General features: G+C 46.0%; 1 protein-coding gene across 1 annotated transcript; it reads right to left on the bottom strand.

Moving 5' to 3' along the window:
- Positions 1–748: 748 nt before the first annotated feature.
- On the bottom strand, positions 749–18,525 carry LOC114435360 (Fc receptor-like A). The gene is made up of 5 exons (XM_028405018.1): positions 18,473–18,525; positions 18,329–18,364; positions 1,315–1,578; positions 990–1,235; positions 749–918 (listed from the first exon to the last, which is right to left on the bottom strand). The coding sequence occupies exons 1-5, from the start codon at positions 18,501–18,503 to the stop codon at positions 749–751; spliced, it is 747 nt and encodes a 248-aa protein (XP_028260819.1). The 5' UTR covers positions 18,504–18,525.
- Positions 18,526–18,799: the final 274 nt, after the last annotated feature.

Below are 18,799 nucleotides of genomic sequence, written 5' to 3'. Positions count from 1 at the left end.
CCTGACAACACAACAAGGACATGAAACAACTAAAGATAAAAATATATAAGAAATATTCAAAGTGTCCTGATGTCAGACCTCTGTACGGTGGCCCTGTTAGGACATCTAACAGTGGATATATCCACTACACACAGACACACAGCAGGGGGCGCTAAAGCTCTCTGACTCAGAACCAAGCGGCAGCCTTCGGCGCTCAAAGTGGAAGCCCATGCGGAAGTGTCAAAACTTGTAGTTCACGCCGCAGCCACTGGGGGCTGGCTCCAAAAGCGAGTAATTTCCATAGACTCCCATGTTAAAATGGCCGACTTCACAGCAGAAAAGAACATGTTTACAGCCAGGTACAAAAAACCACTCTGGTCTCAGATGATAGGTTCTCTTCTAGTGTCAATTGTAGGGGGGGTGAATTTTTTTACAACTCACTCGTTTCAATTATATTCTGACTTAAATTACGCATAATTATGGGCGTTGCCTCTTGAGTGACAGACAGTTGACGTATCACAGCGTGAGTTTCCTGTTTCCACGATCGCCCGCCCCCCTAAACCCCGCTCGTGCTCCCCCTCTTTGTCCATATTTGAGAGTTTTGGCGGACGTGACGCTGCCAACATGGCGGCGGTCATCAAGTCCTGGAACCTCCCACTGAGACTCAAAACCGCTCTTCAGAAACAAACGGGTGACGTCACGGAAGCTCTGTCCATAGTTGGACATGGATCAAGAGATTGATTAGTTTATTGATTAATTGATTGACAGGTCAGTGATTGATCAGAGTGTTACCTCTGTGTCCATACAGAGACACCATGAGGACAGTGGAGACGAGGTACGGACAGAACACCACCAGGTGGAGGACCACTCTGAACACCAGCTGGAGGGACACAGGGGGCGGAGCTGAGGAGGTGGGTGGAGCCGTGGTTGGAGGTCTTCCTGTGGAGTCCCACCTGCTCAGCTGAACATGTGGATGAAATAAATGCAGACATCAAGGTGGAGCTCCTCACCTGTGACAGAGATCCAGCTGGGTGGAGACTCTCCATGACCGCTGATGTCACAGCTGTAGAGGCCTTCATCAGAGCTGGAAACATGGAGGATGGTCATGTGACCTGCAGGCTGAGTGCTGAGGAGGGAGCCATCTTTATAGAAAGCAGCTGGGAGGGTGGAGGCAGGGGGCCTTGTTGTACAGGTCAGAGTGACGGGGTCTCCCTCCATCACAGGGAGGACAGGACTCTGCAGGATCACTGCTCCACCTCCACACAGAGACACACTACAGCATTTCATGCAGACACACACAGCTTCATCAGCACTGAGTCCACAGGCTCATCTTACCAGAGACAGTCAGGTTGATGCTGCTGCTGGTCTGTCCCTGTCTGGACTCACACCAGTACACTCCACTGTCCCCGGGGAGGACGTAGCCCAACTTACAGGAAGAACCAGCTGGTCTTCCCCACCCTTGTCCACACTGAGACAGCTGTCCTCTGGTGGTGTTTCTCCTCAGAGTCCATCCAGCAGAGCTGTCGTCCTCCTCACAGCTCAGAGACACAGAGTCTCCTTCAAACATCTGAGAGCTGCTGGGACTCACCTTCAGACCAGCTGTGAGGACAGGAAGGACACATAAGAAGGAGACATAAGAAGGACACATAACAAGGAGACATAAGAAGGAGACATAACAAGGAGACATAACGACACAGTGTTTAACATGGACAAAATAAAATCATGTCTCTGATGTCAAAACCTCCAGTGTCCACATAAACATCATGTTTTTCAGGCTTTAATCATTCATCGAGTCAAATAACAAAGTTTTGATTCAGACCCTCTGAGTTTAAACTGCGTCACAGACGTTCACTGACCGTAATCTGAGGTGTGGTCCTCACTTCATAAAGATGTCCTCACTTCATAAAGATGTCCTCACTTTATAAAGATGTCCTCACTTTATAAAATGTCCTCACTTCATATAGATGTCCTCACTTCATAAAGATGTCCTCACTTCATAAAGATGTCCTCACTTTATAAAATGTCCTCACTTCATAAAGATGTCCTCACTTTATAAAATGTCCTCACTTCATAAAGATGTCCTCACTTCATAAAGATGTCCTCACTTCATAAAGATGTCCTCACTTTATAAAGATGTCCTCACTTTATAAAATGTCCTCACTTCATATAGATGTCCTCACTTCATAAAGATGTCCTCACTTCATAAAGATGTCCTCACTTTATAAAATGTCCTCACTTCATAAAGATGTCCTCACTTTATAAAATGTCCTCACTTCATAAAGATGTCCTCACTTCATAAAGATGTCCTCACTTCATAAAGATGTCCTCACTTTATAAAGATGTCCTCACTTTATAAAATGTCCTCACTTCATAAAGATGTCCTCACTTCATAAAGATGTCCTCACTTCATAAAGATGTCCTCATTCTGTAAAATGTCCTCACTTTATAAAGATGTCCTCACTTTATAAAGATGTCCTCACTTCACAAAGATGTCCTCACTTCGTAAAGATGTCCTCACTTCATAAAGATGTCCTCACTTCATAAAATGTCCTCACTTCATAAAGATGTCCTCACTTTATAAAATGTCCTCACTTCATAAAGATGTCCTCACTTCATATAAATGTCCTCACTTTATAAAGATGTCCTCACTTTATAAGATGTCCTCACTTCATAAAGATGTCCTCACTTCATAAAGATGTCCTCACTTTATAAAATGTCCTCACTTTATAAAATGTCCTCACTTCATAAAGATGTCCTCACTTTATAAAATGTTCTCACTTTATAAAATGTCCTCACTTCATAAAATGTCCTCACTTTATAAAGATGTCCTCACTTTATAAAGATGTCTTCACTCTGTAAAATGTCTTCACTTCATAAAGATGTCCTCATTTTATAAAGATGTCCTCACTTCATAAAGATGTCCTCACTTCATAAAATGTCCTCACTTCATAAAGATGTCCTCACTTTATAAAGATGTCTTCACTCTGTAAAATGTCTTCACTTCATAAAGATGTCCTCATTTTATAAAGATGTCCTCACTTCATAAAGATGTCCTCACTTCATAAAATGTCCTCACTTCATAAAGATGTCCTCACTTTATAAAATGTCCTCACTTCATAAAGATGTCCTCACTCTGTAAAATGTCCTCACTTCATAAAGATGTCCTCACTTTATAAAGATGTCTTCACTCTGTAAAATGTCTTCACTTCATAAAGATGTCCTCATTTTATAAAGATGTCCTCACTTCATAAAGATGTCCTCACTTCATAAAATGTCCTCACTTCATAAAGATGTCCTCACTTTATAAAATGTCCTCACTTCATAAAGATGTCCTCACTCTGTAAAATGTCCTCACTTTATAAAGATGTCCTCACTTCATAAAGATGTCCTCACTTCATAAAGATGTCCTCACTTTATAAAGATGTCCTCACTTCATAAAGATGTCCTCACTTCATAAAGATGTCCTCACTTCATAAAGATGTCCTCACTTCATAAACATGTCCTCGCTTTATAAAGATGTCCTCACTTCATAAAGATGTCCTCACTTCATAAAGATGTCCTCACTTCATATAGATGTCCTCACTTTATAAAATGTCCTCACTTCATAAAGATGTCCTCACTTCGTAAAGATGTCCTCGCTTCATAAAGATGTCCTCACTTCATAAAATGTCCTCACTTCATAAACATGTCCTCGCTTTATAAAGATGTCCTCACTTCATAAAGATGTCCTCACTTCATAAAGATGTCCTCACTTCATAAAGATGTCCTCAGTTTATAAATTGTCCTCACTTCATAAAGTCCTCACTTTATAAAATGTCCTCACTTCATATAGATGTCCTCACTTTATAAAGATGTCCTCACTTCATAAAATGTCCTCACTTCATAAAGATGTCCTCACTTTATAAAGATGTCCTCACTCTGTAAAATGTCCTCACTTCATACAGATGTCCTCACTTCATAAAGATGTCCTCACTTCATAAAGATGTCCTCACTTCATAAAGATGTCCTCATTCTGTAAAATGTCCTCACTTTATAAAGATGTCCTCACTTTATAAAGATGTCCTCACTTCACAAAGATGTCCTCACTTCGTAAAGATGTCCTCACTTCATAAAGATGTCCTCACTTCATAAAATGTCCTCACTTCATAAAGATGTCCTCACTTTATAAAATGTCCTCACTTCATAAAGATGTCCTCACTTCATATAAATGTCCTCACTTTATAAAGATGTCCTCACTTTATAAGATGTCCTCACTTCATAAAGATGTCCTCACTTCATAAAGATGTCCTCACTTTATAAAATGTCCTCACTTTATAAAATGTCCTCACTTCATAAAGATGTCCTCACTTTATAAAACGTTCTCACTTTATAAAATGTCCTCACTTCATAAAATGTCCTCACTTTATAAAGATGTCCTCACTTTATAAAGATGTCTTCACTCTGTAAAATGTCTTCACTTCATAAAGATGTCCTCATTTTATAAAGATGTCCTCACTTCATAAAGATGTCCTCACTTCATAAAATGTCCTCACTTCATAAAGATGTCCTCACTTTATAAAATGTCCTCACTTCATAAAGATGTCCTCACTCTGTAAAATGTCCTCACTTTATAAAGATGTCCTCACTTCATAAAGATGTCCTCACTTCATAAAGATGTCCTCACTTTATAAAGATGTCCTCACTTTATAAAGATGTCCTCACTTCATAAACATGTCCTCGCTTTATAAAGATGTCCTCACTTCATAAAGATGTCCTCACTTCATAAAGATGTCCTCACTTCATATAGATGTCCTCACTTTATAAAATGTCCTCACTTCATAAAGATGTCCTCACTTCGTAAAGATGTCCTCGCTTCATAAAGATGTCCTCACTTCATAAAATGTCCTCACTTCATAAACATGTCCTCGCTTTATAAAGATGTCCTCACTTCATAAAGATGTCCTCACTTCATAAAGATGTCCTCACTTCATAAAGATGTCCTCAGTTTATAAATTGTCCTCACTTCATAAAGTCCTCACTTTATAAAATGTCCTCACTTCATATAGATGTCCTCACTTTATAAAGATGTCCTCACTTCATAAAATGTCCTCACTTCATAAAGATGTCCTCACTTTATAAAGATGTCCTCACTCTGTAAAATGTCCTCACTTCATACAGATGTCCTCACTTTATAAAGATGTCCTCACTTCATAAAATTTCCTCACTTTATAAAGATGTCCTCACTTCATAAAGATGTCCTCACTTCATAAAGATGTCCTCACTCTAAACCCAGTGGGACAGACTGTAAACATGTGCAGGTCGTGACTGATCAGACTGTGTCCTCCACAGCTGAAGGTCAAAGCCTCGGACAGGGTTACAGAGGCTGTTGTTGTTCAGTGTGTGTTTTTCTGCAGCCTCTGTAAAAAGCTGAGAGGCACAGACGCTGTCCCTGGCTGTGTTTTGTTTTCCTGTGAGACACAAAGAGCTTTTAGAGAAGCAGCTGACAAATAACAGACACATTTAACCTGAACATTTTATGTTCTTCATGAAGACAGAGCCGTCACAGAGAAATCCAGTACATATGATCCACCCTCTGCACTAATGACCAGGTGTTAGTGTCCACACATGCTGACCTGCATGAAGAGCAGGAACATGTGCTACAAGAAATAAAAACAACACAAAAATACAAAACCCTCCAAATCATTGATTATATCAGCTGTAAAGGCACAAAGAGGAATGTTACATTTACATTATATAATGATCATCATGATACTCCATGCACTGAAGTAATATATATAATTATATATTGTATAATATATAATTCATGCAGCAACTCATCATGACTGAATATTAGTCAAAGTCAGCTTTATTGTCAAATCTGCTATATGTGCTGGACATACAGAGAATCCAAATTGTGTTAGTCTTCACTCTGCAACATATAACATGTAACTAAAACTAAAGATAAATATAAAGTGTAAAAAATGGGTGGGGTCTCCTGTGATGCGGAGGGCCTTTCGGGTGAGACGGCTGTCGTAGAGGTCTTGGAGGGAGGGGAGAATGACGCCGGTGATCCTCTCAGCTGCTCTCACTATGCGATGAAGCGTCTTCCTGCAGGTGGCGGTGCATGTGCATGTGACACATGTTATGATGCAGCCTCTGACACTTTAAAAGAAGAGCACATCACTGATCAATGAACTGCTCTCAGTGGCTCATCCACTGGGACCAGTCTGCCATGGGAGAGCCTACCAGCAGCTCAGAGCTGCAGACAGCTCAGCTCCCAGCATCCTGAGCTCTCAGACCCTCCACCACGGTAAGGAGGCAGTTCAAGGAGGGGTCACATGACAGGTGAAGGCTACAGACGCTCTGGTTGGTCTGCTGCTGAAAATGTCACCAAGAGCTTCAACTCAGACCAGCTGATCATTAACTGCTTCATCAGGAGGAGGAGGAGGGCTGCACCTGTGATGCGACCGATCACGGCGGTGTTGTCTGCAAACTTCAGGATGATGTTGTGTGTCTGGGAGGCCACGCAGTCATGGGTGAACAGAGTTTAGAGGATGGGACTGAGGACACAGCCCTGTGGTGTGCCAATGTTTGTGATGATACTGGCTGAAGTCCTGTTCCCTATCCTGACAGACTGAGGCCTGCCAGTCAGAAAGTCCAGGAGCCACAGAGGAAGGGGTGTAGTCCACAACAGTTTGTGGTTGAGCTTGTGGGGATGACTGTGTTGAACACGGAGCTGTAGTCAATAAAGAGCATCCCGATGTAGGAGTCTTTATTCTCCAGGTGAAAAGGAGAAAAGCCAGCATTCTAGAGCAACGCGAGCAAACACGTTCCCCTCAGGGGCGCCATGTTTATACAGAGGAGATATAATAAATATAGTAGTGTAGTGTGTCTGTGCGTGCAGAGTCCTGTCCTCCCTGTGATGGAGGGAGACCCCGTCACTCTGACCTGTACAACAAGGCCCCCTGCCTCCACCCTCCCAGCTGCTTTCTATAAAGATGGCTCCCTCCTCAGCACTCAGCCTGCAGGTCACATGACCATCCTCCATGTTTCCAGCTCTGATGAAGGCCTCTACAGCTGTGACATCAGCGGTCATGGAGAGTCTCCACCCAGCTGGATCTCTGTCACAGGTGAGGAGCTCCACCTTGATGTCTGCACTTATTTCATCCACATGTTCAGCTGAGCAGGCCGACCCACACATGTAGACTGATTTAACTGCTGAAACCCTCCATGATGTTAGTGCCCCCTGCTGTCTGTTAGATGTCCTAACAGGGCTTTGTCAGGTAACTCCTCAGGACGCATGGCAGTTTAAGGGGAAGCTGTAAAGTATTATTATGTTTTTGAATGATCAGAATCAGATTTAGAATCAGAAATACTTTATTGATCCCAGGGGGAAAGTGTCTGCATTCCAGGTGCTCAGAAACAGTATAGAAATATAACATCAAGTAAAATAGAAGAATAAAAATAACATTCATCTATCACTGATGTGAAGGATTGATCTGAATTGCTGGAGAATCTGCAATCTGAAGTTAATTTGCTGAAACACAGTTAAGAATTTAGAAAGATGAAGCTCTTATCTGGAAAAGTAGAAAATGTTTTAATATTATGAAGATATGAAAGAGAAACAGCTGAAGACAAGAACAGTATGAAGTCACGACCCTAAAGAATAGCCTGTGAATATAGGTCTGAGGCTTCTATTGTGTCAGTCTGTCACCATGGTAACAGCCTTGCCTGCCTGCCTGCCTGCATCCACGGCAACTGGAATGTTTATCAGCTGGTCCTTACTGCTGCTCTTTCTTTCCCCCTCCTAATGCATTTCCTATGTAAAACCACCCTCCGAACAACTTCTCTTTTTGTCCAAACCAAAAAGTAAGGACACCGTCAGAATCACAAGACGTTGCTCTACAACTGGTGTAATTTTTATGTCTGGGATGTCAAAGATGTGGAGATGGCGGCGAGTTAGATAATATGACTTAATGGAGGAATGACCGGCCCTCTCCCCGAACAGCTGGCTGTCAGGGCAAAACGGTTGGGTGTGGATTTTTAAGAGGGACACCGTCAGAAAGCCAACGAGTTTTCCTTGAACTGATAAAAAATGATCCCAGTATGTGTGGCGCGCCTTGCTGGTCATCGTATGACACTGCTTGGCAGCAGCCTTAAACAGTTTCCCTCTGGGATTATTAAAGTATCTAAAATAAATAACATGAAAAAGTTCCCTGCCCCCTCATGGGTATGTGCACAACAACATGAACATCACATTCATGGTGAGCTGCAGGCTCGGTGGAGGTGAAACTCTGTCAGAGCTGCTCAGAGGTCAAACAATCATCAACCTCTGATCATCACTCACACAAAGCACCAGGACTCACTATATAATACAGGAGAGCTGCACACAGCTCAGCTCCCAGCATCCTCTGGGCTCCCTCCATGATGAGGAGACTTCAAGGGGAAGCTGTTCACACTCTGCAGCAGCCAGTAGGATTCCTGTATGTGAGACGTGTGCTGCTGTCTTCAAGTCTCAGTCAGTGGATGGAGCTACATGACTGCTTGGTCTGCTGCTGAAACATCAACAGCTGCTTCAGTTCAGATCTGATGTTCAGCTGCTTCATAAAGAACAGGAGGGCCGCCCAACATCTGCCGTCTTGCATAGATCACAAAACCAACAACAGCAGCAGCAACAATCACAGCAAGAAGGACTCCAGCAGCTCCATCAGGTGCTCCTTTGATCCTTATCTTGTCTCCTCCTTCCTTGTCTCCTCCTCCCTTGTGTCCTCCTGTGTGACCTGCAGAGCAGAAAGAGCTGTGATCAGTCTGAAGAACATCACACTGCTGTCAGACATCATCTGCTGCACACACACACACACAGACACACACCTGGTAGAAGCACAGACAGACTGATGGTGTTGATGAGTTCAGGCTCTGTTCCTTCCTGTCCGACTCTGCACTCATATGTCCCGCTGTCCTCAGTCATCACATTCTTCAGGATCAGAGACACGTCTCCATCCTCCTTCCATCCCTCCTTCAGCTGCACCCAACCTTTAAAAGATGGATGCTGCTGTTCTGAGTCAAACTGACCATCTCTATAAAACAGGACATATCCTTCTGTCTCCAGGTCAGCTCTGCTCCACTGCACAGCTCTGATGTTGTTCCTCTTTGTAGCTCTACAGGGCAGAGTGACAGTCTGTCCAGTCTCAGCTGTGACCTGTTCATCTGAATGAGAGAAGACTGAGAACAGAGCAGAGAGGTTAAAGGGTTAAACTGACACATCCACAGCAGCGTCAGACAGAGGAGCTATACCAGAGATTCGCTGTGAAAGAACATGCTTTATTTTCAACCAGCTGTGACTGTAGTTACCATAGACGTGTTGGTACAACCTCCACAGTGAGCCAGAGGCACAGAGCAGCACAGCGGCACTAAAACAGCGAGAGATGACGCTTCATGCATGTATCCAAGTGATAAAGTCCACAAAAACATCCCCAAACACAGAAGGCATGTGAGCCACAGAGCGGCACACACCATAACACAGCCAGACACGGCCCGTTCAGATAGATATACCACTATTACAGCGGTATACGAGGCACACCAAAGGCCACTTTGGGGTCTCGCCGTCTCTCCCCTCAGCACTCAGCAAATATAATTTACTCTGGTACACAGCAGCTTTCAGCTAATATTTGTTTTCCTTTGTATTCCAGTGAAGTAAACTGTGCGCAATGACGCATCACAGTGACACTGTACATCATGTGTGTACAGACACATTAAAGACATAAAGAGTTCATCAGAAGTGACTCACCTGCAGACTCACAGTCCAGCAGAGCCGCAAACAGCAGCAGCCAGCGGAGAGACATCTAACCCCTGAACAGGACAGCGTGTGGATCCACTGGAGACCTGCTGAGCAGTCTGCCTAGCAACAGCTGACGCTGATTGTTTTTAACTGTTTAACCCTGAAGTGTTTGTTGTCTGTTCTCTGCAGGAACCAACACGTAGAAACGAACTAGTTAAAACCTGCTCGTGCTGCAGCGTGTGAACACGTACAGTGCGTGCACACATGGCTGTGTCTGAAAACACAGCTTCCGTGACGTCACCCGCCTGTTTCTGAAAAGCCGTTTTGAGGAGGGCGGGCGCGCGCTATGATACGTCAGCCGCCTGTCACTCAGCAACACCCAAAATGCGTAATTATAAGTCCGAATATAATTCATTATATTTAATTTTTAACTAGTGAGTAATAAAAAAACAAATCACACCGTTTTTTCATTAATAAGAAATGTAGAAAATCTGTAGGTAGAATTCTAGTTTGAACTGCTGAATCGCTCCATGATCTGTGAGCGCCCCCTGTTGATCTACTGATGAACCTGTGTAATATCACTGTTGCAGACATGGATCATAAGCACATCACACACACGATGGACTTCCTTGACCCACGGTGAGAAAAACAGGATGTACATTCTGAATAAAAACAAAGAGGACACAAACAGATCTAACAATAAATCACATGTTCTCAGATTATCACACAGTAACAGCTGTCACAGCTGCAGCTGGTCTGACTGTTACAGCATTTATACTTATTCACTCTGAACAGAGGCCAACATAGAGTGTACACAGAGTTCAGACCACACACACATCTGGCACATCTCCATGTCTCTGCTGTGCTGAGCTCCAACCAAGCAGCAGACCACACCTCAGACTACACCTCAGACCACAATTCAGACCACACCTCAGACCACCTCAGACTACACCTCAGACCACACCTCATGCTACACCTCAGACCACACCTCAGACCACACCTCAGGCTACACCTCAGACCACACCTCAGACCACACCTCAGACCACAACTCAGACTACACCTCAGACTACACCTCAGACTACACCTCAGACCACAATTCAGACCACACCTCATGCTACACCTCAGACCACACCTCAGACTACACCTCAGACCACACCTCAGGCTACACCTCAGACCACACCTCAGACCACACCTCAGGCTACTCCTCAGACCACACCTCAGACCACACCTCAGGCTACTCCTCAGACTACACCTCAGACCACACCTCAGGCTACACCTCAGGCTACACCTCAGACCACACCTCAGACTACACCTCAGACCACACCTCAGGCTACACCTCAGGCTACACCTCAGACCACACCTCAGACTACACCTCAGACCACACCTCAGGCTACACCTCAGGCTACACCTCAGACTACGGTCAGTGAACGTCTCACAGCTCAGTCTGTTCAGTCCTTGTAAGTCATCAGGACCATGTTTCAGACTGTGAGTGGATACAGGTGCTAAAAGGAACTACTGACTGTAGGTAGAATAATAAAGAGGGGTTTTATATATAAAAAGTGAAGAATGTGTCTGTGAAAAATAATGTTATTAACACAACATGTATAGCTCCATCTTGTCATAGCAGACAGTGATGTCACTGGGCTGCTTGGTGTGGAAGTCTGTCGGTAGCTAGCATTAGCTAACCAGAAGTGACAGCTTTGACAATGAAGCTAACAGTGATAAAGAGGAGGACATGCCTGTACTGAGACTGGGTGTAGAGATTCATTTTTACAGTCAACAACCAGAAACACATTGTCCACTTTCATGCTGTATTTCCTGTGTGGGGAGAGCTAACACTAAGACAAGAGAACTGTCCTGTTAGATGATGAGGTGGAGTCACACTGTTGACTTACAACAACAACATGTTTTAGATGGAAAATCCACCCTTTAAAGTTCAGCTACAGTCAGTGGTTTACCAACTACACATGTCTCATATGTTACAGTCTGTATATGTCTCCTTCTTATGTCTCCTTCTTATGTCTCCTTGTTATGTCTCCTTGATATGTCTCCTTGATATGTCTCCTTGTTATGTCTCCTTCTTATGTCTCCTTGATATGTCTCCTTGATATGTCTCCTTGTTATGTCTCCTTCTTATGTCTCCTTGATATGTCTCTTTGTTATGTGTCCTTCTTATGTCTCCTTGATAAGATAAGATAAGATAAGATAAAACTTTATTAATCCCGAAGGAAATTCTTGTGCCAGAGGTATTAAGTTACATTAAATGCAGTTAAGTACAGAGTATAAGTGTCACTATAATCCAAAAAGAGTACAGTACGCGGTATGAGCACAATATATGATACATGGATACAATATGGAGATGTAAGGTGCTAAGTAAACATAATATAGGAATGACAGTGATGCCTGACATGATTATCTAAATTGATATGTCTCCTTGTTATGTCTCCTTGTTATGTCTCCTTGTTATGTCTCCTTTCTGTCCTCACGGCTGGTCTGAAGGTGAGTCCCAGCAGCTCTCAGCTGTTTGAAGGAGACTGTGTGTCTCTGAGCTGTGAGGAGGACGACAGCTCTGCTGGATGGACTCTGAGGAGAAACACCACCAGAGACTCCAGGACTCCGTGTGAAGACTGGGGACAACCAGCTGGTTCTTCCTGTAGGATGGGCTACGTGGACCCCTGGGACAGTGGAGTGTACTGGTGTGAGTCCAGACAGGGACAGACCAGCAGCAGCATCAACCTGACTGTCTCTGGTAAGATGAGCCTGTGGACTCAGTGCTGATGAAGCTGTGTGTGTCTGCATGAAATGCTGTAGTGTGTCTCTGTGTGGAGGTGGAGCAGTGATCCTGCAGAGTCCTGTCCTCCCTGTGATGGAGGGAGACCCCGTCACTCTGACCTGTACAACAAGGCCCCCTGCCTCCACCCTCCCAGCTGCTTTCTATAAAGATGGCTCCCTCCTCAGCACTCAGCCTGCAGGTCACATGACCATCCTCCATGTTTCCAGCTCTGATGAAGGCCTCTACAGCTGTGACATCAGCGGTCATGGAGAGTCTCCACCCAGCTGGATCTCTGTCACAGGTGAGGAGCTCCACCTTGATGTCTGCACTTATTTCATCCACATGTTCAGCTGAGCAGGTGGGACTCTCTCCACAGGAAGACCTCCAACCATGGCCCCGCCCACCTCCTCAGCCCCGCCCCCTGCCTCCCTCCACCTGGTGGTGGCCCCGCCCACCCCCACTGAGCAGGGATTGGATGATGAGCATGATGACGTCATCTTTGCTGTCACCACAGAGCATCAGTTCTGAGTCAGAGAGCTTTAGCGCCCCCTGCTGTCTTCAGTGTATCTGTGCTAACACAATAAAAGCTCCTCACAGTGCTGACATGTCAAGTTTTCATTATTTGGATCAGAAATGTGGAAAAGATGCAAAGTTTAGACTTATTTTAGACTTTGAACTCTGTCCTCAGCATGATGTTCCTGAGCAGACGTCTCCCCCTGCTGGTCATGAGCAGCTCCTGCAGGAACATCATCAATGCTGCAGCTCACACTGTTGGAGCTCTCTCTCCTCTGAGGGTGAACACTCAGAGATCACACACTTTCCTCTGTTACACACAGAACCCCAACTGTACGACTTCTACAGAGAAGAAAGACACACACAAGGAAGAGGGAGGGCTTGACTGTGTGTCACCAACAAACAACAAACTAATGAACACACATCACAGAGACTGCTGGAGGATCATTAAAAAGCGGAGACATGGGAATTCAACCTGTTGTGTCCACAAGACAACCAAAACAGAGCAGCTGAAAGGAAAACAGTCTGATCTGTAACTTTGAGTATATACTGTACTTCACTCCAGACAAGCTGCTGACCAGGAGGAGGAGGAGGGCTGCTCTTCATCTGGTGTCTTTTAAAGATCACCAGACCAACACCAACAACCAGTCCAACATGTCCTCCCCCACTGTCTCCTCCTCTGTGACCTGCAGAGCAGAGAGCTGTGATCAGTCTGAAGAACATCACACTGCTGTCAGACATCATCTGCTGCACACACACACACACATGATATAATGATTCACAACATGATCATCATCACCATTGTTTATTCAAGAGAAGAACTTGTTGCACCGAGGACTAACGTTGGAATGCAGCAGAGCTGAGGAGGAAGTACAGGGGCAGGAGTTAAAGTAAAGGCTGCACGTAGACGTTTTAAGCCAGCGACCCCCTCGGTAATAATGGGGAATGTCAACTCACTACCAAATAAGATGGACGAGCTGTCTGCGCTGAACAATCAACAGAGTTACCGTGAGTGCAGCTTATACATCTTCACAGAGACGTGGCTCACTGATGTGATGCCGGATGCTAACGTGGATCTACCGGGGTTTACTGCTGTGAGAGCCGACAGAGACACGGACGCTTGCAGGAAGAGCAGAGGTGGGGGGCTCATCATATATGTGAACGAGCGTTGGTGTTGCCCAGGACACGTCTCGGTGAAAAAGGTACTGTGTTGTCAGGACTTGGAACTGTTAGCGGTTAGCCTGCGGCCATATTACTTGCCGAGGTGATCGTGCTCTGTGCTTACGTCCCACCGAGCGCGGACGCATCAGCTGCCTGTGAGAAGATGCACAGAGTAACCGCAAGGTGCAGACAAAGCACCCCGAGGCGTTTATGGTCATATCTGGGGACTTGAACCATGCTTCCCTGCACTCCACCTTGACCTCCTTCCACCAGGCTGTAGACTGTCCCACAATAGACCTGCTGTACGCCAACGTGAAGGACGCCTACAGAGCTACCCCCCTCCCCCCACTTGGAAAGTCTGACCATAACCTGGTCCACCTGCAGCCACAGTACACCCCCCTGGTCAAAAGGATGTCCAAAACCACTCGTTTAATCAGGAAGTGGCCACCTGAAGCAGAGGATGCTCTGAGGGACTGCTTCGACACCACTGACTGGGATGTACTGCTGAAAACACACAGCGAGGACATAGAGGAGCAGACTCACTGTCTGACAGACTACCTTAACTTCTGCCTGGACGTAGTCTCCCCAAACAAGTCTGTCCGCTGTTACCCAAATGACAAACCTTGGGTAACACAAGATGTTAAAGCTGCCCTCAACAGGAAGAAGGTGGCCTTCATGAACAGAGACAGAGAGGCTATTCAATCAGCACAGCGGGAGGTGAAACAATGCCTGAAAGAGGCAAAGGACAGCTACAGGAGGAAGGTGGAGAAGAAACTGAGTGAGAGACGCATGAAGGAGGTCTGGGATGGTGTCAACACCATCACAGGCTACAGATCAAAGGCCACAACAGCAGGGGGACAGTGGAGGAAGGAAACAGGCTGAACAACTTCTTCAACCGCTTTGACCAGCCCACTGTCCCCCCCTCCTCACTGCAGAGTATGACCCCCCTGACTCCACCGCCTGTGCAGCCCCACCTATCACCCCTCCCCCCATCTCAACATCGATCCATCACAGCAGACCAGGTGAGGAGAGAACTGAGGAGGCTCCACCCAAGGAAAGCGGCGGGCCCCGACACAGTGCCTTCTCGTCTGCTGATGACCTGCGCTGCTGAACTGGGGGAACCACTCCAGCATGTCTTCAACCTCAGTCTCAGTCTGGGGAGAGTGCCTACCCTGTGGAAAACATCCTGTGTTGTTCCAGTTCCAAAGAGAATCTGCCCTCAGGAGCTGAACGACTACAGACCGGTGGCACTCACATCACAGCTGATGAAGACAATGGAGCGGCTCATCCTCGACCTCCTCAAGCCCCAAGTGCATCAGGCTCAGGACCCCCTACAGTTTGCCTACCGGGCAGGTGTGGGTGTGGAGGACGCCATTCTCTACCTCCTACACCGTGTTGAAGCACATCTGGACAAAGGGAGGGGCACCGTGAGGATCCTATTCTTTGACTTCTCAAGTGCCTTCAACACCATCCAGCCCCTGCTGCTACTGGACAAACTGAGGGAGATGTCAGTGGACCACTGCTTGGTGTCCTGGATTGCTGACTACCTCACGGAGAGACCGCAGTACGTCAGAGCCGTCTCTACTTCCTGCGAAGACTGGGAGCCTTCAACATCTGCAGGAAACTCCTGTGGATGTTCTACCAGTCTGTGGTGGCCAGTACACCTTTTTATGCTGTTGTCTGTTGGGGGGGGTAACATAAACAAAAGGTGTGCTAACAGACAGACTGATCAGGCCGGCTCTGTGGTCGGCATGAAGCTGGACTCCCTGGTGACAGTGGCAGAGAGGAGAACACTAAGAAAACTCCTGGCTATTGTGGACGATGCCAGTCATCCTCTGCACACTGTCATCAGCGCTCAGAGGAGCCTGAACAGTCACAGGCTGCTCCTCCCCAAGAGCAGGACCAGCAGACTCAGAGACTCCTTTGTCCCCCGATCCATCAAACTCTACAACTCTGCTTTTGGCAGGAGGGGGAGAAGGAGGGAGGAGCACAGCCTGCTGATACAACACACGTGCAATAACTTATTTTTATAAAGTGCAATAACTTGTGCAAAATCCCTGTGTATCAATAACTATACAATAACTTATTTTACTGCACTATATTCTATTTTATTCTATTTAACTCTGACTCTCACTTTAGCTCTGACTGTCGGTGTTGTGTTGCTGCTGGTACCCGAAATTCCCTGAGGGACCTTCCCAAAGGGATTAATAAAGTCTGTTCTATTCTATTCTATCGCCACCATCCTCATCATCATCATCATCATCAATACCATCATCAGCTTCATCCTCACCATCATCATCATCATCATCCTCATCTTCATCATCACCATCATCATCACCATCATCATCATCTCATCACCATCATCATCATCATCACCACCACCTTCATTATCATCATCTTCATCATCATCATCATCACCATCATCACCATCTTCGTCATCATCATCACCACCATTATTATCTTCATCATCATCATCATCATCATCACCTCACCATCACCTCACCATCACCACCATCATCATCATCATCATCATCATCTTCATCTTCATCCTCAGAGCAGCTGTATCCTGTGAACTTTGCATCTTTTCCACATTTCTGATCCAAATAATAAAAACGTGACATGTCAGCACTGTGAGGAGCTTTTATTGTGTGAGCACAGATACAATGAATGCAGACAGTCATCACCCTTCACTCACACACATTCATGACAGCATGACCTCATGGTGACCACAGACCTGTTGCTATGACAACACTGCTGGTGGTAATGGCCGCTGCCATAAACAGGTTGGTTTGTTGACACATATATTAATGTGTCCTATTTACAGAGCGAGCCCTACACTGCTCAGAGACAGGCTGGATACACATGTGACATGTTGAAGGATGAAGAGCGCCCCCTGCAGGAGCAGCACAGTAATGACCTGACAACACAACAAGGACATGAAACAACTAAAGATAAAAATATATAAGAAATACTCAGTGTCCTGATGTCAGACCTCTGTACGGTGGCCCTGTTAGGACATCTCACAGTGGATATATCCACTACACACAGACACACAGCAGGGGGCGCTAAAGCTCTCTGACTCAGAACTGATGCTCCGTGGTGACAGCGGAGATGACGTCATCATACTCATCATCCAATCCCTGCTCAGTGAGGGTGGGCGGGGCTCTCTCCATGGAGACGGGCAGGTCTTTTCCTGCAGTCAGAGCAGGTCAGAAAGAACATGAATCAAGAGATTGATTAGTTCATTGATTGATTGATTGACAGGTCAGTGATTGATCAGTGTTACCTCTGTGTCCATACAGAGACACCATGAGGACAGTGGAGACGAGGTACGGACAGAACACCACCAGGTGGAGGACCACTCTGAACACCAGCTGGAGGGAGACAGGGGGCAGAGGTCTTCCTGTGGAGAGAGTCCCACCTGCTCAGCTGAACATGTGGATGAAATAAGTGCAGACATCAAGGTGGAGCTCCTCACCTGTGACAGAGATCCAGCTGGGTGGAGACTCTCCATGACCGCTGATGTCACAGCTGTAGAGGCCTTCATGAGAGCTGGAAACATGGAGGATGGTCATGTGACCTGCAGGCTGAGAGCTGAGGAGGGAGCCATCTTTATAGAAAGCAGCTGGGAGGGTGGAGGCAGGGGGCCTTGTTGTACAGGTCAGAGTGACGGGGTCTCCCTCCATCACAGGGAGGACAGGACTCTGCAGGATCAGTGCTCCACCTCCACACAGAGACACACTACAGCATTTCATGCAGACACACACAGCTTCATCAGCACTGAGTCCACAGGCTCATCTTACCAGAGACAGTCAGGTTGATGCTGCTGCTGGTCTGTCCCTGTCTGGACTCACACCAGTACACTCCACTGTCCTTGGGGAGAACATAGTCCATCTTACAGGAAGAACCAGCTGGTTCTCCAAACCCACCTTGTCCACACTGAGACACCTGTCCTCTGGTGGTCTTTCTCCTCAGAGTCCATCCAGCAGAGCTGTCGTCCTCCTCACAGCTCAGAGACACAGAGTCTCCTTCAAACAGCTGAGAGCTGCTGGGACTCACCTTCAGACCAGCTGTGAGGACAGAAAGGACACAACAACAGTGTTGATGCAGTCAGACAGAACCAGAGACAGAAGACCTGCACTCACCTGCGTCTGTCCAACAGCACACCAGAGAGGACACAGCTGGACAAAAATGAGACAGTGAGACACGTCTGTCAGCATGTACACACACACACACACACACATACAGACACACACACACAGACACACACACAGCAGGTGTAGACTCACCCAGCAGCAGCTGCACAGATGTAGCTTCCATTCTGCAGTGTGTGTCCTCTGAGTGTGTGTCTTCACTCTGCTGCAGCTACCAGGAAACACTTTCAGAAAGATGAAGCCACAGACACACAAACACAACCACACAATGACATGACAATAACAGTCACATCCTCATTTTTATTTTTATATGATGGTGTTAGAACGACCTGACACCTACGACCACAACAGAACAACAGCAGCAACACAAGAAGCACAGAGACACACAACACATGTAGAGACACACAACACATGTGCAGACACACAACACATGTACAGAGACACACAACACATGTAGAGAGA

This window comes from Parambassis ranga, chromosome 5 (genome assembly GCF_900634625.1).
Source record: "Parambassis ranga chromosome 5, fParRan2.1, whole genome shotgun sequence".
Taxonomy (NCBI): Eukaryota; Metazoa; Chordata; class Actinopteri; family Ambassidae; genus Parambassis; species Parambassis ranga.
The sequence above is the reverse complement of the archived record's forward strand: the minus strand, read 5'-3'. Positions and strand labels throughout refer to the sequence as shown.

What these genes read in the sequence shown, in the direction of transcription:
- LOC114435360 (XM_028405018.1), bottom strand. Translation starts at nt 18,503, where the DNA reads ATGGAAGCTACATCTGTGCAGCTGCTGCTGG. An exon ending in ATCTGTGCAGCTGCTGCTGG is followed by an intron (nt 18,365 to 18,472) that starts GTGAGTCTACAC and finishes ATTTTTGTCCAG; the next exon opens with CTGTGTCCTCTCTGGTGTGC. An exon ending in GTGCTGTTGGACAGACGCAG is followed by an intron (nt 1,579 to 18,328) that starts GTGAGTGCAGGT and finishes CTGTCCTCACAG; the next exon opens with CTGGTCTGAAGGTGAGTCCC.